The sequence below is a fragment of the Petaurus breviceps genome, unplaced genomic scaffold (genome assembly GCF_028583685.1).
Source record: "Petaurus breviceps papuanus isolate PSGF00001 unplaced genomic scaffold, PetGlider_PUasm1.0 90977, whole genome shotgun sequence".
NCBI lineage: Eukaryota > Metazoa > Chordata > Mammalia > Diprotodontia > Petauridae > Petaurus > Petaurus breviceps.
In genome coordinates this window covers 34,578,380-34,596,918 of record NW_027187391.1, presented here as the reverse complement: position 1 = coordinate 34,596,918, position 18,539 = coordinate 34,578,380, and the positions used below count along the sequence as shown (strand labels likewise).

General features: G+C 37.1%; 1 protein-coding gene across 1 annotated transcript in view; it reads right to left on the bottom strand.

Annotated features, from left to right (window-relative positions):
- Positions 1-16,939, bottom strand: part of FRK (fyn related Src family tyrosine kinase) — a 133,809-nt gene extending 116,870 nt beyond the window's left edge. The window contains exon 1 of the mRNA XM_069077014.1: positions 15,983-16,939. Within this exon, the coding sequence (XP_068933115.1) occupies positions 15,983-16,356 (374 nt within the window). The 5' untranslated portion in view covers positions 16,357-16,939. The remainder of the gene's footprint in view (positions 1-15,982) is intronic.
- Positions 16,940-18,539: the final 1,600 nt, after the last annotated feature.

Below are 18,539 nucleotides of genomic sequence, written 5' to 3'. Positions count from 1 at the left end.
GGTACCCTCTGTATGCACCGCCCCCCCCCCGTGAAACGCACGCCACGCTCCGAGCTGCATCCAATCAGAGCTGCAGCAGTGAGCGCGTCATCCTGTTCTTCCCCAGTGATTTGCTTATTGAATAAAGGTACATTTTTTTGTTCACATTTACCTGTTTATTAAAATTGCTGTCAATGTTCATTAAAATAAGCCCTCCCCTGAAAATAAGCCCTCTGGTGTTTTTCTGTCCAAAAAATTAATAAGACAGTGTCTTATTATTGGGGAAACACAGGTATATGTATATATACATATATATAAATATATATGTATATATTTCTTTCAATCCCTTCTCAAAAAAAATCTTCATTAGAAATAGAGGGTAAGTACATATAAAAATAAAACCAAACTCCTCCCCAAATAGTTTCCACCTGGATCAAAAGAGAAATAAGTGCATGATATAGTGGAAATATCACTGCCTTTGCAGTAATAAATAGGACCTAGGTTCAAATCTTGTCTCTGTCACTATCTGAGTGACATTGGGTAAATCTCTCTTGAATTGTTTACTTATTGGTAAAATGAGGGGATTGAACTAGATGGCATCTGAGGTCTTTCTAACTCCAAATCTAGCATCTCTGACACATAGAGAACAAATAGCAACAGAAGCAGCTTTAAGAAAATTTGGTATTAATACTAGTCCTGATAGTATTACAGTTTCCCTCCTTTGTACTCCAAAAGCAACTAATTTCAGACAAGTGGTGACAGGTGACTAGGTGATAAAAGAGATGGCACCCAGGGGAACACGCTGCCTCCATCTTTAATTTTAGTCAAATGAACAATGCACTAGGTAAGGAAGATCACATGCTTAGTAAATTAATTAATGTATCCTAGCAAAATCTGAGTGAACCATTAATCTCCAAAGAAACGACGATGTAAACCAAGGGCTAACGGTATAGTATTCAGCAAGCTGTCCCCAGAGAGGACTGAAATATTAGGAAGGTCTCTATTAATCTACATAACTGCTCTCCACAGGGAAATTGACCTGAGTGATTCTAGTTAGATAGCAGAGAACTATTAACAAATAGAGATCAGAATATACCTCAGAGACATTAGCAGATAATTAGTAACAGTCCTAATCAAGTAAACAATTATGTGCTTGGTAATTTTTTCTAGATCTCAACACAGAAAAAATAATTTGCATTCAGTAAAGATCCCAGCTTTCAGAGCAAGTAAGTTGAAAAATATTTACTGTCAGAAGAAGTTGAAATGGTTTATGGTGAGCCCTAAGATTTCAATTAAGGTATACAAAAAAAATGCCAATTGGGACCTGATTCTATGAAATGAACTTTATAGATTGCACTTTGTTTTGCTGTCACTTTACAAGCTAAGGCTGATAATTCTTTTACTTCAGACTGGTAATTACCATGCTTTGGAAAGCTTCCATATGATTTTTAAAACTGACATACATAAAGCATTTTAAATGCATTTTAGAATTTGCACCTGGATATGAGATTCCAGTCGCATTTTGCTTTACAGGGGAAATGCTGGGATTGTTCTGTGTTGTAGCTTTCAACAAATATTTATTAGACACCTGCTAGGTTCAGAGCCGTAGACGAGGTGCTGAGAAAGACACTACCATTGGTTAAGGTAAAGTCTTTACACCTCTCCTCACTCCTTTGTCAAAGTGAATGTCCAAAGGTGCAGAATAGTGCACATACTGTGATTGTTTTGATCAGCTTTGCTTATAGCTCCTGCCTCTTTTTTCTTTCATTAAAAAATAATCTACATTATAGGGGATGGTAATCTAGGATGAGAGAGAGGGAGGGATACTGGGGAAAATTTGGGCAATGTAAAAAAAAATATATCAATAATTATGGTTTTTTAAAGACAAAGTCTTCCAACCAAACCCTTTAGTGTTCTCTGTCTAGATGCGGAAGGTAGCTCAGAACAGTTTTCTGGGTGCCTGCCAAGTGGTCTACAGTGTTTATATGTCTAACCGAACATAAAGATGAAAAGAATCCTTGGTTCTGAGTGTGTAAATGCACTCAGTGGCTGCAATTAGGGCCAGCTTTCACATCTAGCCCTGCATATCAAGCCACGAGGAAAAGGTTCAGAAGATAGAAGATGGCTATCTCACTGCTGCTTTAAAAAACTGAACTAAATCTAAAGTTTATTGGCAAACAATCAACCACAAATCTCCTGACCATACAAATTATCATAACATTCATACTTTACAATTTGTCACCAAACTACCTTTCTCCAACCTTGTTATACATTTCTCCTTCTCACAAACTTTTTAATCTAGTCAAACTAGTTTTCTTGTTCTTCCTTACAATCATTACTCCATCTCACATCCCTATTCCTTTGTTGGGGTTGTTCTCCATGCCTGGAATATACTCTTTACTACTTCTGCCTCTTAGAATCTCAAGTTTCCTTTAACCCTTCTTCAAGCCTTTCCTAATACCTCCCAGATGCTTATTACTTCCTTTGTCCATTTTCTTATATTCATTTCTATATATTTTGTATATATTTACATATGTGTGCTTATATGTATACATAGATAAATGTCTGTGTGCACATATGGATACATAGATAGATAAATAGACAGACAGACAGATGGAACAGACATATCTATCTTGAATGCAGGGATTATTTTATTTATGTCTTTGTATGCCTAGCACCTAGGACAGTAAGTGGCATACAGTGGACGCGCAATGTTTATTGATTACCTTATCAATTGATCACCATGAAATAGCATTTAATAAAAAGTTATCATCCTTTCCAGTTATATTCTTTGAGACAATCAGGGTTAAGTGACTTGCCCAGGGTCACACAGCTACTATGCACCTGATTCCGTATTTGAACTCAGGTCCTCTTGACTTCAGGATCTGGGCTCTATCCACTGCATTACCTCTCTGCCCTTTCAATTATACTTTAATACTAAAACCTCACATTTTTATAACACTTATTTTATAGTTAACAAAGGTATTTCAGAGGCAGATAGGTGGCACAGTGAATAGAATACCAGCCCTGGAGCCAGGAGGACCTGCGTTCAAATCCGGCCTCAGACACTTAACACTTACTAGCTATGTGACCTTGGGCAAGTCATTTAACTCCAATTGCCTTGCCTTCCCCCCTCCAAAAAAAAGGGGGAAAAAACAAAGGGATTTCAAATTCATTTAGTCCTCATAACAGTATTAAATATGATTATTCTCATTTTGTAAGACATATCTACTGTGGCAGAGGTGAGACTGGGAACTAGACCTTGTGACTCCCAGTCCATAATAAATGCTGCCTTCATGAAATTGTCATGTACAGCTTATTATATGGGATAACTTTTTTTTAAAAAAAGGCTTAAAAACTGAAACTGGAGAAGGCTGCCTCATCAAGCATCTAAACCACATCAGAGGGGTATGAGTACAGTCTAGGAAGAAAAGCAAAGATCTGTAATTCATAGGAGATGATAATTCACAAAGCAAGCAAACAATAAACCTCATAGCCTCAGATATTTGTACAAAAATGCACAAAGGAAGAATAACGAAGAGGATGAGTCAGGAATATCATATGGCAGCCAAAACAAAAGCAAATATAATCACAGTCCATGTTGAGAGACTTATGCTTCCAAGAATAAGGAAGTGATTGTTTCTCTGTCCTCAAACCAAATTTAGAGTACTGTTTTCAATTCCCACCACTACAGAATTTAAGAACAGCATTGATAAGCTGAAGATTGTTCAGAGAAAGGGAAACTTTTGTCCTAAGGGAAGGTCCTATGGTATGGTAGATAGGACACTGTACTTGGAGTCAAAAGACCTAGATTTAAATCCTATGTCAGACACTCACTAGTTTTGTGACTCTGGGAGAGTTCTTAACATCTTTATGACTCAGTTTCCTCAGCTATAAAACTGAGTCAGATTTGATGATCTCTAAGGTCCCTTCTAGCTCAAATCTATGATTGAATGAATCCATATCAAATGAGGATCAAGTGAAGAAAGGGGGTGTTTAGCATGGCGAAGAGAAGTCTCAGAAGAGATACAATAGCTATATTCAGGTTTTCTGAAGGGCTATCATGAAAAAGGGGGCTCTGTTTGGCTCCAAAAGGAGAAACCCAGAACAGGAACAATGGATCGAAGTTGCAAAGAGAAAAATTTAGAGTTTTTGAAAACTTAATAATGATTTATATCTATCTGTAAGTGAAATGGACCTTCAACAGTGTCTAATAGGTCCCCCTCACAGAGGGCTCAGAGTAAAGGTTGGAGAGCCATTTGTTGGGTATATCGTAAAATGTAATCTCTCCAATAAAATGTAAATTCTGTCTTGCTTTTGTCCTTGTATTCCTAGCACCTAGCATAGTGCATGGTCCATGAAAGGTGCTTAATATTTGCTTATTGGTAAAATGACTGATAGGGAAGACTCATTTTTGGGTATTAGATCTCTTGATATTTGATTCCAACTCCAAAATTACGTGATTTTTTTTTTTTGGTGCATGAGAGAGGAAATTTGACCTCCAAGAAAGTAATGAAACTTGATGGGGTGGAAATCATGACTGAAAAAAAAATTCTTTAATGGACTGAAAACTCAGTATGAGTCAATAGTGTTGCTTGGCAGCTAAAAATAATAATAATAATACAATCCTAGGACATATCAAAAAAGGCATTGTGTCCAGAATGAGAGAAGAGATAATCCTGTCCTGGGCAGACCACATTGGTATTATGAATATTCTGTTCAGTGTACCTCATTTTAGAAAAAATATTGGAAAGTTTTATTGTTGTTGTTCAATCATTTTTCATTCACATCCAACTTTCTGTGACCCCATTGGGTCAAAGATACTAGAGTGGTTTGCCATTTCCTTCTCTATTTCATTTTACAGATGAGGAAAGAAGGTTAAGTTCCTTGTCCAGAATTATATAACTAGTAAGTATCTGGGGCCAGATTTGAACTCAGGAAGAAGAATCTTCCTGAATCCCAATCCAGTGCTCTATCCACTGTTCCACCCAGATGCCCCCAAACATATATTACACTGATAAGTACAATAATCCACCACAACTCCAAAGGACTTATGACACAATATATGCTATCCATATGTAGAGAACTTATGAACTCAGTACAGATTGAGACACTATTTTTCCTTTCTTCATTTTTCTTGTTTTTTAGAAAATATGCTCTACCTCCTCAATAGGTGGGAGAGAGAATTTAGAACTGAAAATTAAAAACAAAATTTTATTTAAAAAAGAAGCACTCCCATTGAAGGAAGAGCTGAAATAGATCAGTGGTTCTCAAAAAAGTGCCAAAGGACCCCAGGAGACTGCTCAATGCCCTTTCAGGAGGTTCACAAAGTCAAAACTATTTTCATAATAATACTAAGACACTCTTTGCTTATTAAAAATACTCCTTCCTTTTCCAACTACATACCCATGAGAGGCCAGGTGTTTTATTTTTTCAACCAAAACAACATATTGCAAGAGATTGAATGCAGAAGCAGTTATTAGAATCCAACTATCTTATACTAGATCAGACACTAAAAAGATTTGCAAAAATGTGAAAAATAATGCCACTCTTTTCACTAATGTTTTTGTTTTAGAAAACATATTTTCATCAAAATATATTATTTATGTTAATTGACAAATTTATTATTATTTTAATGAATTAATAAATATTTTCAAAATTGATTCATTTTGATTTCTAATATAGCTAAATATTAATAGATAAAACCCACATAAACAAAAGCTCTTTGGGATTCTCAACAATTTTTAAAAATATGAAGGAGTCTTAAGAACAAATATATGACATATATGTATGTATTTATAAAAATATATACACACATACATATGTGTGTTGAAAGAATGACAAAAGTTAGAATTTGATATCAAGACCTCCATCTTCTTTTAATCTTCATTTAGTGGATTGCCTCTTTGGGACATTTGAAGTTGTATAAGTTTTTTTAATCACCTTTAATCAAAATAATACTTATGCTGTCTCAATGAATACTAAACCAATTAATTTGGTCAGTTTCATTAAATAACAGACCAATACAGACAAACCAACCTAAATTCAATAACATTAAAGGAGGAAAGTATGAATTTACTCAAGTTGAGCCTCTTTGGGTTATATAACCAAATAATTTGTTTGACCGAAGTTTTCACTTTTCAATTGTTTTGACATTTCTAAAAACAGAATGTTCATGTGGGAAGGAAAATAAAACTGAGACCAAATAATTGACTGAATTGGGAGGCTCATTTGCTGAATGAACTAGTTTGATAAAGTATATAACCCTCCTTTAGGGTAATCTGCAGCTCTTATGCTCTATTTTGAGAGACAGATTTCTCCTTCATTACTCATCTTCTGATGATCACCTGACAGAATGAAATTGATCAACACTGTAGCCTTTGTCTCACTGAAATTCAACCATTATCAGTAATATCTATTGTATTACATACTTGTTCTTAGAATGTATTAAAAATGACTATTTGTAATTACCATGTTCTCACTTCATGGTTTCATTTCAGGTTGTGTGTTGAGATAGCTCACATTTTAAGATATAGATGATCAAATTTTAAATAATTATTAATCTACCTTTAATTAAACTCTGAACTTTTGTACCTGTATCTTTTAAATAAGTTTCAAATGGCCCCTCCACTCATCATTTTTATAACTTGTCATTATTTTAATAAAACTTAATTTCAGTGTTCCTATCCATTAGGCAGTTAATTATAATTATTGCTTAGTAAATGATGACAACAAATCTTAACAGTAATTTCACTTTACTAAATTTAATGTCAAAAACTGAGAGATACAGGGTACAAGAACTATGGTTCTATCATGATGGCATAACTCATTGTGGGGATGAGCTTTTTTGATAAAAATAATTCTTTCAGAATCACCTCACACATTTGTAACCACTGTCATTCTCCAGTTCAGGCTAAATAACACATAGTGATAATAAGCAGTATATGTATATAGTAATGGTTAATAGCTCTGTAAGTAATACCATATTTTAATAATAAATGTTAATAATTAATCTCCTAGAATCTAAACATGTTTTCAGATGATTTAAATTGTTCTCTTGGCCTACAAATTCAAATTCTTGGATTTCGTCCAAAAGAGTTGAAATTATATTCAGGGAAAAAAAATATTAAATAAAATATTTTCCTTTAGCATCTAGCTGCTTATGAATGTGATCCTTCCATACTTAAAGGGGTGTTTAGTCTTTGGCTTTGCTTTGAATTTATCTTCACTTAATATTCCTTGAAAACTAGTACAAAGGTCATGTCTAAAGAGATCTGAATCCATAATAAATGTGTCAGTGACTGCCACAGGTTATTTCTTAGTGATCTCAAGTTGTTTACAAGGTGATAAAAATCTGTCAGCTTAGGCCTAGATTTGAAATAACTTGCCTTATTTACCGCCAATATCCTGACTCCTGTTTTTACAATGCTATTCTTTTAGTGAGAGTTTCTCTAAGTCAAAAAGTCCTTTGGGGAAATTGAATGTATTGAGAAAGAAATGTACTGATAGCATCAGTGAAAAAACTAGACACATTGGACATAGGCACTTCTTGATGAATACTAAATTCACAAATGGAGGGAGGCATCACTAACTACTGAAACCTGAACTCTATTCTTTATTTTGTTCACTTTCTAAACCTGTCTATAACATTGGTTTTAACATGAACTTCACTAAGGATCACTGAATACCCTTTTCTCAGGACTTAATTCAGATGAACTCCTACATCCTATATTTTTTTTGTTTTGCTTTTTAGTTGGAATGGAAAATACAGACTGGAATTTCTTTGGCTATTATAAGTAAGGGGAGTGGGGGGAAATGTGTCCTCCTGTGAAAAAATTAGTTTCTAAGACTTTTGTGTTTTATCACAAAATACAGCATGGTTAGAAAGGGTAAATGGGCTATAGTTTAGAAATTGTACAAATAAATCTTAGTAAGAGACTGAACCATAAGCATGGGCTGCAATAAACAGTGCAGGTGACAAATCTTCTTTATTCTTAACTCTGATTTAGGATTTATTAGTGCTATAGTCCAAAACATGACCAGAACAGGAAGAAAGGAAAAATGAAAACAGCTAAAGACAGAATAGCTGCTAAAAAAAGAAAAAAAACTTCCCATGAACTATTTGGCTTCTCCCACTACATTCCCAACAAAAGACACAAAGAAGTCTTGGTTCCTAAGTAAAAGTAGCTTATCTTTTCTCTCTCTTTAGATACAAAAGTAAATGAGCTCTGAGGCTTAGACAATAAAGCTTAATCAGACTTCTTTACTTCTAAAGATGAATTCTGTGCTTCAAGTATAGAACAGATAAACATCAGGTAAGTGGGGAAATGAGTGACTTCTTCATGTAAACCAAACTAACCCCCATTTCCTTGCTTTGATGTCTGGGAGCCATTCACTAGGCATCCTCCTGAACACAGAGTGGGCACTTAATGTGTTCTTGTTTACTGATTTAAGAGTAAGAACGCATGTCAATTAAATGTTCTTCATGACTCAGAGGAGTTATAAGGGCTCATGAAAATAATCAAATCCAAAGACGATTGTAGAATACTTTTTGACACTGGAATTTTTATGGCATCTAAATATATGACTTGGAATAAACAGGTGAAACCCGAAGCTAAGCAGGTCTGTTTCATAAGAACATCAGTGAAATTCCACAGAAAGTGAACAGACAAGATAGATTGACCAGATTATGGGGCCCGCAAATTAACAACCATTTAGTGAGTTCCTCAGGCAGTAGGCTAGGCCCTGAGGATACAAAGACCAAAAAAATTCCTTCCCTCAAGGAGTTTATATTCTATTTGGGTCAAGCCATAAGGTAAATGGTCACCTTCAAGTACTGTGGCTTCTGCAATGAATGATTAGACAAATACTGACACCAACTCAGCCATACTACACTGATAACCTGGGCAGACTCAACCAATTCTTTATTCTGTTGTGGTTCAGATGCTCTCATATATTATTGTGTGTATATTGTATATATCACATATCTCATTGTATCCATATGTGTATATGGATACAATCTCAATAACAGTAAGAAAAGGGATATGGCTTGACAGCAGAGTATTTAATTTTTTCTAACTTAGCTAAGCAGTGCTCTGCTTATATGACACTACTAATGTTCATACTGATTTATGATAGGCAGACTGTTACTTGAATTTTCTTTTAATAAAAGCAAAGGACTAAGGATCATTATTCTTAATTCTTGATTTGTAATTACTGGGTCCTATTATCAGATTTGTAACCTTTGACCACACCCTCAACAATATTGAGAATGAAACTTTGATGTATATCGCCTAACCAGATCTTGACAATGAATGTTTCAGATTTGATGTGGCCAGAGGATAGGGTGGGGGTAGCCAAGATAGGTTGAGGGAGTTGAGGATAGGAAAAAAGGGAGGTTATTTTATAAAGTTAAAAGACCAAGCAATAAACCTAAATTTAAAACCATAAACAATACTACACTTCAGAGAGACTGAGTAATAATAAAAATATTCCATATATGTACTTTTTTTTTAAGCAATCGGGGTTAAGTAACTTGCTCAAGGTTACACGGCCAGGTGTTTCTGGGTGGGTGCTAAGTGTCTGAGCCTGGATTCCATCTCCAAGTCATCCTGACACTGGAGCCGGTGCTCTTACTCACTGTGCTACCTGGCCACCCCCATGTATTTTCTTGAAGCAGGGAGTAGTAGATAGATAACTGCTTCTGGTAAATACTAAATAAATTTATCATTACTATTATTATATACAAAAGTAGTATGTAGTGCTTTACAATTTACAGAGTGCTTTTATCACCACAATCCTGTAAGGTACATAGTACAAGTGCTATTATGCCATTATATTGGTGAGGAACTAAGGTCACACAGCCAATAACCTATAGAACCAATAGGTGAACCCAAGTCTTCTGATTTCAAATCTATTCAAATCTTCTATTTTCAAATCAAATCTATTTGATGAAATTTGCTCAGGAAAGGAAAAGTAGGTTAAAGGCAGAGGAATGATCTATTAAATTGGTATAACTTTTATCTGTAGGTCAAAAATTATATTCATGTCTTTTCTATTATAACCCTGGGAAGCAACATCATTTGCATAATTCTCACCTCAGGTGAGAAGTTGGGAAAGGATAAATACCTGGCCTTCTGACTTCCATCTTGGAGAGTAGATATTCAAAGTTCCAGTCTCTTTCCAGGAAAGATCTCTGGAAGAAGGGGAAAATTTTGGAAAGAAGCCAGTTCAGAGAGGAAACACCACATCTAGAAAAAGGTTTCTGAAAGTATCTCCCTTCAAGGACCACTCCCTGAAGATAGTCGGGAATCTTGAGTTATCTCTTCAGTTTCAAAGCCAAAAGAAAAAAAAACTCTCTACTCTTTCAGTTCTCAACAACTCACTCCTGCTCATGGAGGTAGAAAGCATAATTATTCTCCACCACTGAGGAGAGTTATATGCAAATGAGATTGACCTCCAGGTTACACCATTAATTTAAAAGAAGCTAATACCTTGAATAGATTAATGTAGTATATCTGCTTGAAACCAATAGCATAACATTATTTGCTCAAAAATAGATATAATGCCCAAGAAAAAGAAAACAATACATGATTTTCAATGAAAGATGAATAGAACTAGAACTAAGTCGCATCTAAGACAAGCTCTCCATCTTTACAGACATCCAGATTGAAATTTCAGTCATCCTTGACTCTCTACTCTCTCTCACTCCACATAACCAGTTATTGTCAGGCCTTGTCCATAAGTCTCCTCTCTACTCACCCAACCAACACTCCAGTTCAGACCCTCGTCACCTGTTGCCTATACTTTTTTTAATTATTGAATCATTTTATTAAAAATTTATTTTTCCCCAATTACATGTAAAAACAATTTCTAGCACTTGTTGTTGCTTTTTTTTTAAATTTTGAGTTCCGAATTGTATCCCTCCTTCCCCTCCCTCAGGTAGGCAATCTGATATATTCTACATGTACAATCAAGCAAAACATTTCCACATTAGTCATTTTGTACAAGAAAACTAAAACAAAAACAATGTATTTTGATCTGTAGTCAAACAACAGTTCTTTCTCTGGAGTCTGATAGTATTTTTTCATCATGAATCCTTTGGGATTGTTGTGGATCATTGCATTGCTGAGAATTGCTAAGTCATTCACAGTTGTTCATCTTATAATATTACTGTCACTGTGTACAAAGTTCTTCTGCTTCTTCTCATTTCACTTTGTATCAGTCCATGTAAGTCTTTCGATTTGCCTACACTTTTGCAATTAACTTCCTAACTGGTCTCCCTCCATCCAGTTTCTCCATAATATTGTCAAAGCACTATTTCCACAGCAGAGTTGTGATCACATCACTCAACATGCTTCAGTGGCTTCCTAATGCCTCTAGGATCAAATACAAACTGTTCTGTTCAGCATTTACAGCTCTTCATAGTCTCTCTTCAAGCTACCTTTCCATCTTTATTACACATTACTCTCTTTCATTCACTCTTCAGTTCAACCAAATTGTCCTTCTTGCTTTTCCTCACATAGGACTTTTCAGCTTCATCCTTTTGTACAGATTACCCCCTCATACCTCAAATTTGCTCCCTCCCCACCTTTCTCTCTGAGATTCCCTAGCTCCATTCAAAGTTCAGTTAAAAGCTACTAGTTCCTTATCTTCAAAATTAGTTTATAGTTGCTTTTGTAAAGTATATCTGTAAAAATAAGTATTCTTCTATTTATGCATGTTGTTTCCACCAATAGAACATAAACTCCTTGAGACAAGAGCTGTTTAATTTTTTTTATTTTTGTGTTTCCTCAGGTCCTATCACAATGACCAATACATAGTAGTAATTTAACATGTGCTCATTGGTTGACTAATAAAACAGGAGCTATCCTTTAGTCAAATTTGATGAGTGTATAGCCCAATAGCAACATAGAAAAGAATTACAGTAAATGTACATAAAAATATAGTAAGGTAGAATCCATGAACATAAAATATATATGCATTAGCTTAGCAAAAGTGTTGTCTTATTAGAACTCAATGTTTCTTAGTTTTCTTAAGATATTCATTCACTCAAAGAGTCAAAAGTTATTTTGGTTTTCATCCCAGGTAAATCAATGTTAGCAATATTCTGGATTTAGTATCTTTTATGAATATTCACTCTCCCAAAATCCCTATGAGACAACTCAAGTTTAAGTATTATGAACATAAATGGGTAATTGATTGTTTTCTTCCTCAGGCATGAAAGCAGTACGTGGACTTTTGGGAAACCTAAAGGTTTACAAAATAAAATTATGCCAGATAAAAACCAAAAGGATTTCTATGATCTAGAGCCTTCTATGGAAAATAAAATGTTCTTAATTTAGTTCTTATGAGGAAGGTAACCTGGGTTCATGTTCAAGGATGAAGATAGAGACAATGAAAGTAACTTATGCAAAACAAAAATTAAAAAATTCTATATTTTTAAGCTATGAGTTACCCAATAGATTTTCAGGAAGAATCCTAAAGGGAACATACTCCGACTAGTAATCAAAAGGCATGGGAATTCTATCAAGAACTAGTTCAGAGAGGAAAGGTCAGTGACTATGGACAGATGGAAAATAAGCTCTCTGGACTACAGAGGCCTCCTGAGAATCAAAAAATAACCACAGATGTATTCATATACTCATTTTATTTTTTTTTAGTAGCAAATAGACTCTGAATTAGCAGGCTGAATGCCATTACTATTGGGTATTTTACCTTGCAGATTATCACTGTTTCTAGATTCACTCTTGTTTCCATTCACTTGATTCCATCAACATTTGTCTTTGAGTTAAGACCCTACAACTGGATTTTTAAAAAGGAAGGGCAGGTGTGGAGGGTGTTCAGGGAGGATTAGCACCTCTCCTGTGAGGACTTGCTGAGCCTTTTTCAGAGCTGCTCATCAACCTTTGTGTTCACCTTTCACCTTTCATCTGTGGCTCCAAGAAGTGGTACCATGTATAGCAGAGCACCCTTTGAGCTAAACCAGATTAAGGGTAATCAATAGGTCTCAAACCCTTCAGTGAGTTACGGGGATGTCTGTTCTAAGCGTGAGAAGACTTCCCCAGGAGAACAATTTGCTCCATTGGCCATGAAGACAACTGAAGCAGGTGCTACCAAGAATTTAGAACTTGGTCAGACATCAAAGACACCAAGGTCATTTACTGTATCTCAGGCCATCACCCGTCCTCTTGCTTTTGTCTTGCCACTGAACTTTGATAACTCAGAAAGAAAGAGTGAAGCTGATGACTTTGTGCAACTCGACCTTACAGAAATCCAGTTCACGTACAAGTCAAGACATCACCCCATGACATCCTTGGTCCTCTTCAAAAACAAAGGACAAACAACAACACTGGATAAATGTGTGTGTACACACCCCAATTCTCTTGAGTTCTAGTCCCATATCACCAGTTGCTTACAGCACATTTCAAACTGTATGTCTCAAAAGCATTTCAAACTTGCCATGTCCAAACAGAACTCATTATCTTATTCTAGAAACCTTCTTCCAAACTTTCCTAATTCATCCAAGAGCACTACCATCTTCATTGGCTAAGGTCACAGATACAAAGTCATCTTCAGCTTCTTTCTGTTCTTCACTCGTCATGTCCAATCATTTGCTAAGCCTGGTTCATTCTACCTCCACATCTCTCATTAACGCCTTCTTTTCCCTGCTTACACAGCTACCTCTCACCTAGACTATCATAAATTGTTCCTAATTACTCTCTTTGCCTTAATTTTCCTCTCCAGTCTGTCTTCCACACAATCGCCAGAATGATTTTCCTTTAAAAAAAAAAAAAGCTGAGCACATCACACCGCTGCTCATTGAACTCCAGTGGCTCCATATTAACTCTTGGATCAAATACCATCTCCTCTGTCTGACATTTTAAGTCCTGTACAACATAGATCCAAACTACCTTTTGCAGTATAATTATACATTCCCCCTTCGTGCACTCTTTGGTCTACCCTTCTTGTTCCACACATGTCATTCTGTCTCCCATCTCTGTTCCTCTGTACCAACTGATCCTTATGCCTAGAATATACTCCTTTCTCAATCCCATCTCTCAGAAACCCTAGATTCCTTCAAAGCTCAGTCATAGTGCCACCCCCCAGTTCTGACCCCTTGCCAGCTCCCCCACCCAATACCTTGTATTTATAGTGTATATCTGTTTAAATATTTATATGTGTGCCTGCCTTCCCCAATAGAACATAAGCTCCTTGAAGATAGGGACTTAATGACTTTTGCCTTATATCCCCAATACCTAGGATGGTAGTGCCAGGCAAATTTCTACTGGCAGTCACTAAATGCTTGCAAATTAACTTCATCTATCCCCTACTGATAATTGCAGTTTCTTCCATCCTTTGTCCTAAAATCCAACACCTGAATTTCTACTTTGAAAAATAACTAATTACATTCATTCACTTAATTTCATTGAGGTACAGATGTAAAGATAACTAAAATTACATATTCTTAGAGATGGAAAGGACCTTAAAGATCATGTGAATCAATTCCAAATTTAAGTTAACCAGTCAGGAAATTACAAGCCTCACCCTTTGCTCCTCTTTATTTTATTCCAATTTCCCATTAGAGAGACAATGTTGCTTTCTTACTACAGCTGCACAATTTTCATCATAACATAAATGGATCCCCGGTGGCCTCTGCTAAATGGACATTCTGTATGAATCTATGCAGTTAGTGGGCCTTAAGCCACAGACTTCAGCTCCTAAGTTACTGTGAATAGGGAGCAGAGACACTAGGGAGAACAGTATGTTGCCTTCCTTACATTCCATTTCCCTCCCAATGCCATGTCCATTTCTCTTCTTAATGCAGCTCAGTGGCTTTACCGGGAGCCCCATCCTGGAGGCTGTTTCTTTCTTCCTTTAGGGAAGTGGGGAATCTGTTGGAACTCCATAATAGTGTCTAAATAGCTGGTTTCCAATGATCATAGTAAAAGTACAGAAAAATCCAATACTAAGTAATTAAATCTGAAATTTTTTTGACTGAATCTAGTAATTACCCCCCAAAATATGAACCCTACACACCTCTCCCAAATGTCACTTGCTACCCTAGTCTGGCCTGACAGTTCAGAAAGTGATGGTCAGATTTGGGGTTTATTTATTTACCCCAAAAGACTGTGAGATACATTTAAAACTACTAAAATTGAGGCTTGGATCTATGGTTCTAATAAGTTCTATGACCAGAATCTTGTTAGATAACATGCAAAGATCAATCCTACATGACAGATTATGGTATAAAGAGTGCTGGTTCAAGAGTAACGAGACCAAGTATGGAATTCTGGCTCTAATATTTAATAACTGTGTGACCATGAACAAGTCACTTGACCTCACTGAGTCTCAGTTTCTTCATCTGTAAAATGGGGATCACAATACTGTAATATCTACCTCACAGTGTTGTTGTAAGGATCAAATGAGATAACGTATTAAAAATTGCTTTGCAAATCCTACGTGGGCTATTATTATTCCATCCAAATGTTAGTCTCTTTTTAAGATTAGGCTTTTGGACTGAAAGATTTAAGTTGTAAGGGACCCTAGAGGTCATCATCCAATGGCTTCATTCTGAGATGAGAAGACAGACATCCAGAAAATTAAGTGACTTGCCCAAAGTAACACAGGTAGTAAATAAGCACCAATATCTGAGCTTATGTCCTCTGACTTCAGATCTAGCTCTCTTTTCCCTGCATCACACTAGTGCTCATGTAGACTAAATAAAAGTTATTTCACAACTGAAGGAAATTGTAAAGGTCCATTTCTTTGTGTTGATAAAAATGCACCCAGAGATTGTACACATTTCAAAGTAAACCTACCAGTTTCACTCTTATGATGGGATAAGGAGGGTTGTGGCTTTCAATTATTTCTGTCCCGCCTGTACTTCCTCATACTTTCTAGGCAGGTGATTGGAAAAGGGGGGGAATAGGGAGGAGGGAGAACAGAGAAGGAGGTTAGGGGAATAGCCTGGAGAAACAAAATGAAGGTTTGTGCTACTTACGGCTCAGCCTGGATACTCTGATCCTCAGCCACATAGTTTGAAGGAATATAACCCTGGAGTTGCTGCCCAGAGCCATCTACCCTCTTCTCCAAATGCCTGGCAAACCACCAACCCTCATGAGAAGAATCCAGGACCTGAAGTTTGTCTCCAGCTTGGAAGCTCAGATCTTCTGCAGTCCGGGCCTGATAATCAAATAGGGCCACAAAATAGCGGCCATGGCCCCTTTCAGGCTCAGGGGTCTGTCGCTGGCATGGAGGAGTGGGTGAGGAGTGGGCATGTGGGTTCTCAATCACGACAGGTTTATCCACTTCCTGGAATAAACAGGGGAGGCAGGGCTCCAAATAAGTGCAGTATTTCAGACATAAGTTTCCCATGATTTGGGACCTGTTGTTTTGCCTTCTTTTTTCCCCACTGGGGGCAAAGGACTGGGGGGAGAGATTTTCCTCCCCCTCCCAAATCTCTCTGATCCACTTTCCCTGGCCAATCCAGGCACCAAGAAAATCAACACCAGCTTCCCATGCTTGGTTAGGTTTGCCTAACACAACTTCTGGCCGGCCAGGAGAAACTTTCCCCAGAGAAGCTCTGCGTTTCCGTAACAGCAGCTGCTGGCTACACCAGTGTAGGACACAGAGACTGGCTAGCCCTCTCTCCTCCCTGGGAGGATGGCTTATTTTTCTTCTGGGTCCAGGAATGCAATAAGATCTTAGGCTAATGCCAGCATCTGAAGAGAATCATCTTGCTTTCATCCTAAAGAAAAGTTAAGTAGAGGGAAAGGGTAACTCCAGGTAAATCTTCCTCCTTCTCCTCGGGGCCCTGGTGTTGCCAGAATCTCCTTCCCAGTTTCTGGCCAGCTCCTGTAGTTTGACCAGCCTTGACCCCAGCACCTCCTTCCTTCTTGCTAATGAATAACCAGCTCTCTGAGCCCGTTGCCTTTAACATCCTGAGCTATGTGCAGACTGAAATAACTTCCCCTTACTTCCTGGTTTGCTTTTGTCTCCTTTCTGAATGGGATTCCCACACTCCTCAGCCCTCCCTTCTCCAAGTCCAGAGTTGGAGGTAGGCGCCCTCACCAGGGAACTGACCTGCTCCAGCTACTGCTGCCAATGCCTTGCTTCAACCCCAGCCTACACCATGCAGGATTTCTACCTCACTGCATTAGGTGCAAATATGAAAACTCCACTGAGTACCTTGGTGTTCCCTCCCACCCCCACCCCCCAAAAAAACAAAGACAGAGACAATGGTATCTGTCACAAACAGGAGGAAAACTATGGATTTAAAGCAGATTTGGCATTTGTTCTTGGAGAAAGAGGCAAAGTGGGAAGGAAGCACTTCTTCCCTTCCTATTTTCAGTGTCAAGCTGGGACTTTAATAACCTCAAAATAAAAATGACCACCTGGGACAACATAGTACCATCTCAAAACTGAAAAGCGACTACCTCCTTTCAATGAATCACAGTCATAAAATCATCTAGTTCAACTCAACTTCCCCATTTTACAGACACTGAAGTAGAAACATAACCATACAGAGGCATTTTATTTCCTACCCCCAAGTACCATTTCTGCAGCTCACAAAAGACCATTTCTGAAGGTTTGACCATCACACACACACACACACACCACACACTCCTCAGTAAAATTCGGAGTTCCCTGTTACCTCCAAGAGCAATTATGAAATTCTGTATTTGGCATTTAAAACTCTTCACAACCTGGTTCCTTCTTGGCTTTCAAGTTTCACTTTACAACTCTTGACATCTTTTACAATTTGGCTCCACTGGTCTATAGCTGTTTTTCAGCTAGCACTTCATTTCCCAACTCAGAACATTTTCACTGCCTGTGCCCCATGTCTTGAACCTCTTCTCTCCTCTTTGCATATCCACCTATTAACTTCCCTTGCCTCCTTCAAGATTCAGCTGAAAAAAAGCACCTTCTGCAAGAGTAACCTCTCTCTCTCCCCACCCCATATTCCCTCAGAGAATGCCTTCTTCTTTCCTTTCTTCCTTTCTTCCTTCTTTCCTTCCTTCCTTCCTTTCTTCTTTCCTTCCTTCCTTCCTCCCTCCCTCCCTCGCTTCCTCTTTCCTTCTTTTTCTTTTTCTCTCTTTTCTTTCTTTTTTCTTTCTCCCTTTCTCTCTTTCTTTCCTTCCCTCCTTTCTTTCTTTCTTTCTCTTTCTTCCTTCCTTCCTTCCCTCCTTCCTTCCTTCCTCCCTTCCTTTCTCTTTCTTTCTTTCTCTTCCTCTCTCTTTTTTTATATAGATAGATAGATAGATAGATATGAATGTATATAGACACAATAGATATAGATGTAATATGCATACATACTTCTGCATATTGTTTCCCCCATCTGAATGTGTATTCTTGGAGAATCAGAATTCTGTTTCTGCACAATACAAGGCAAAGAGAAAGCACTTAATGAAGTGTTTGTTGATTGATAAAAATAAGGAATAGGATATTAATAAAGTTATCGTGCAGCTTCATAGGAAGACCCTGTTAAATTTAATCTTAGGACTTGCCCATAATCCCTTTAGCTTAATTTATACTTTACATCATAGTCTTAGAGCTGG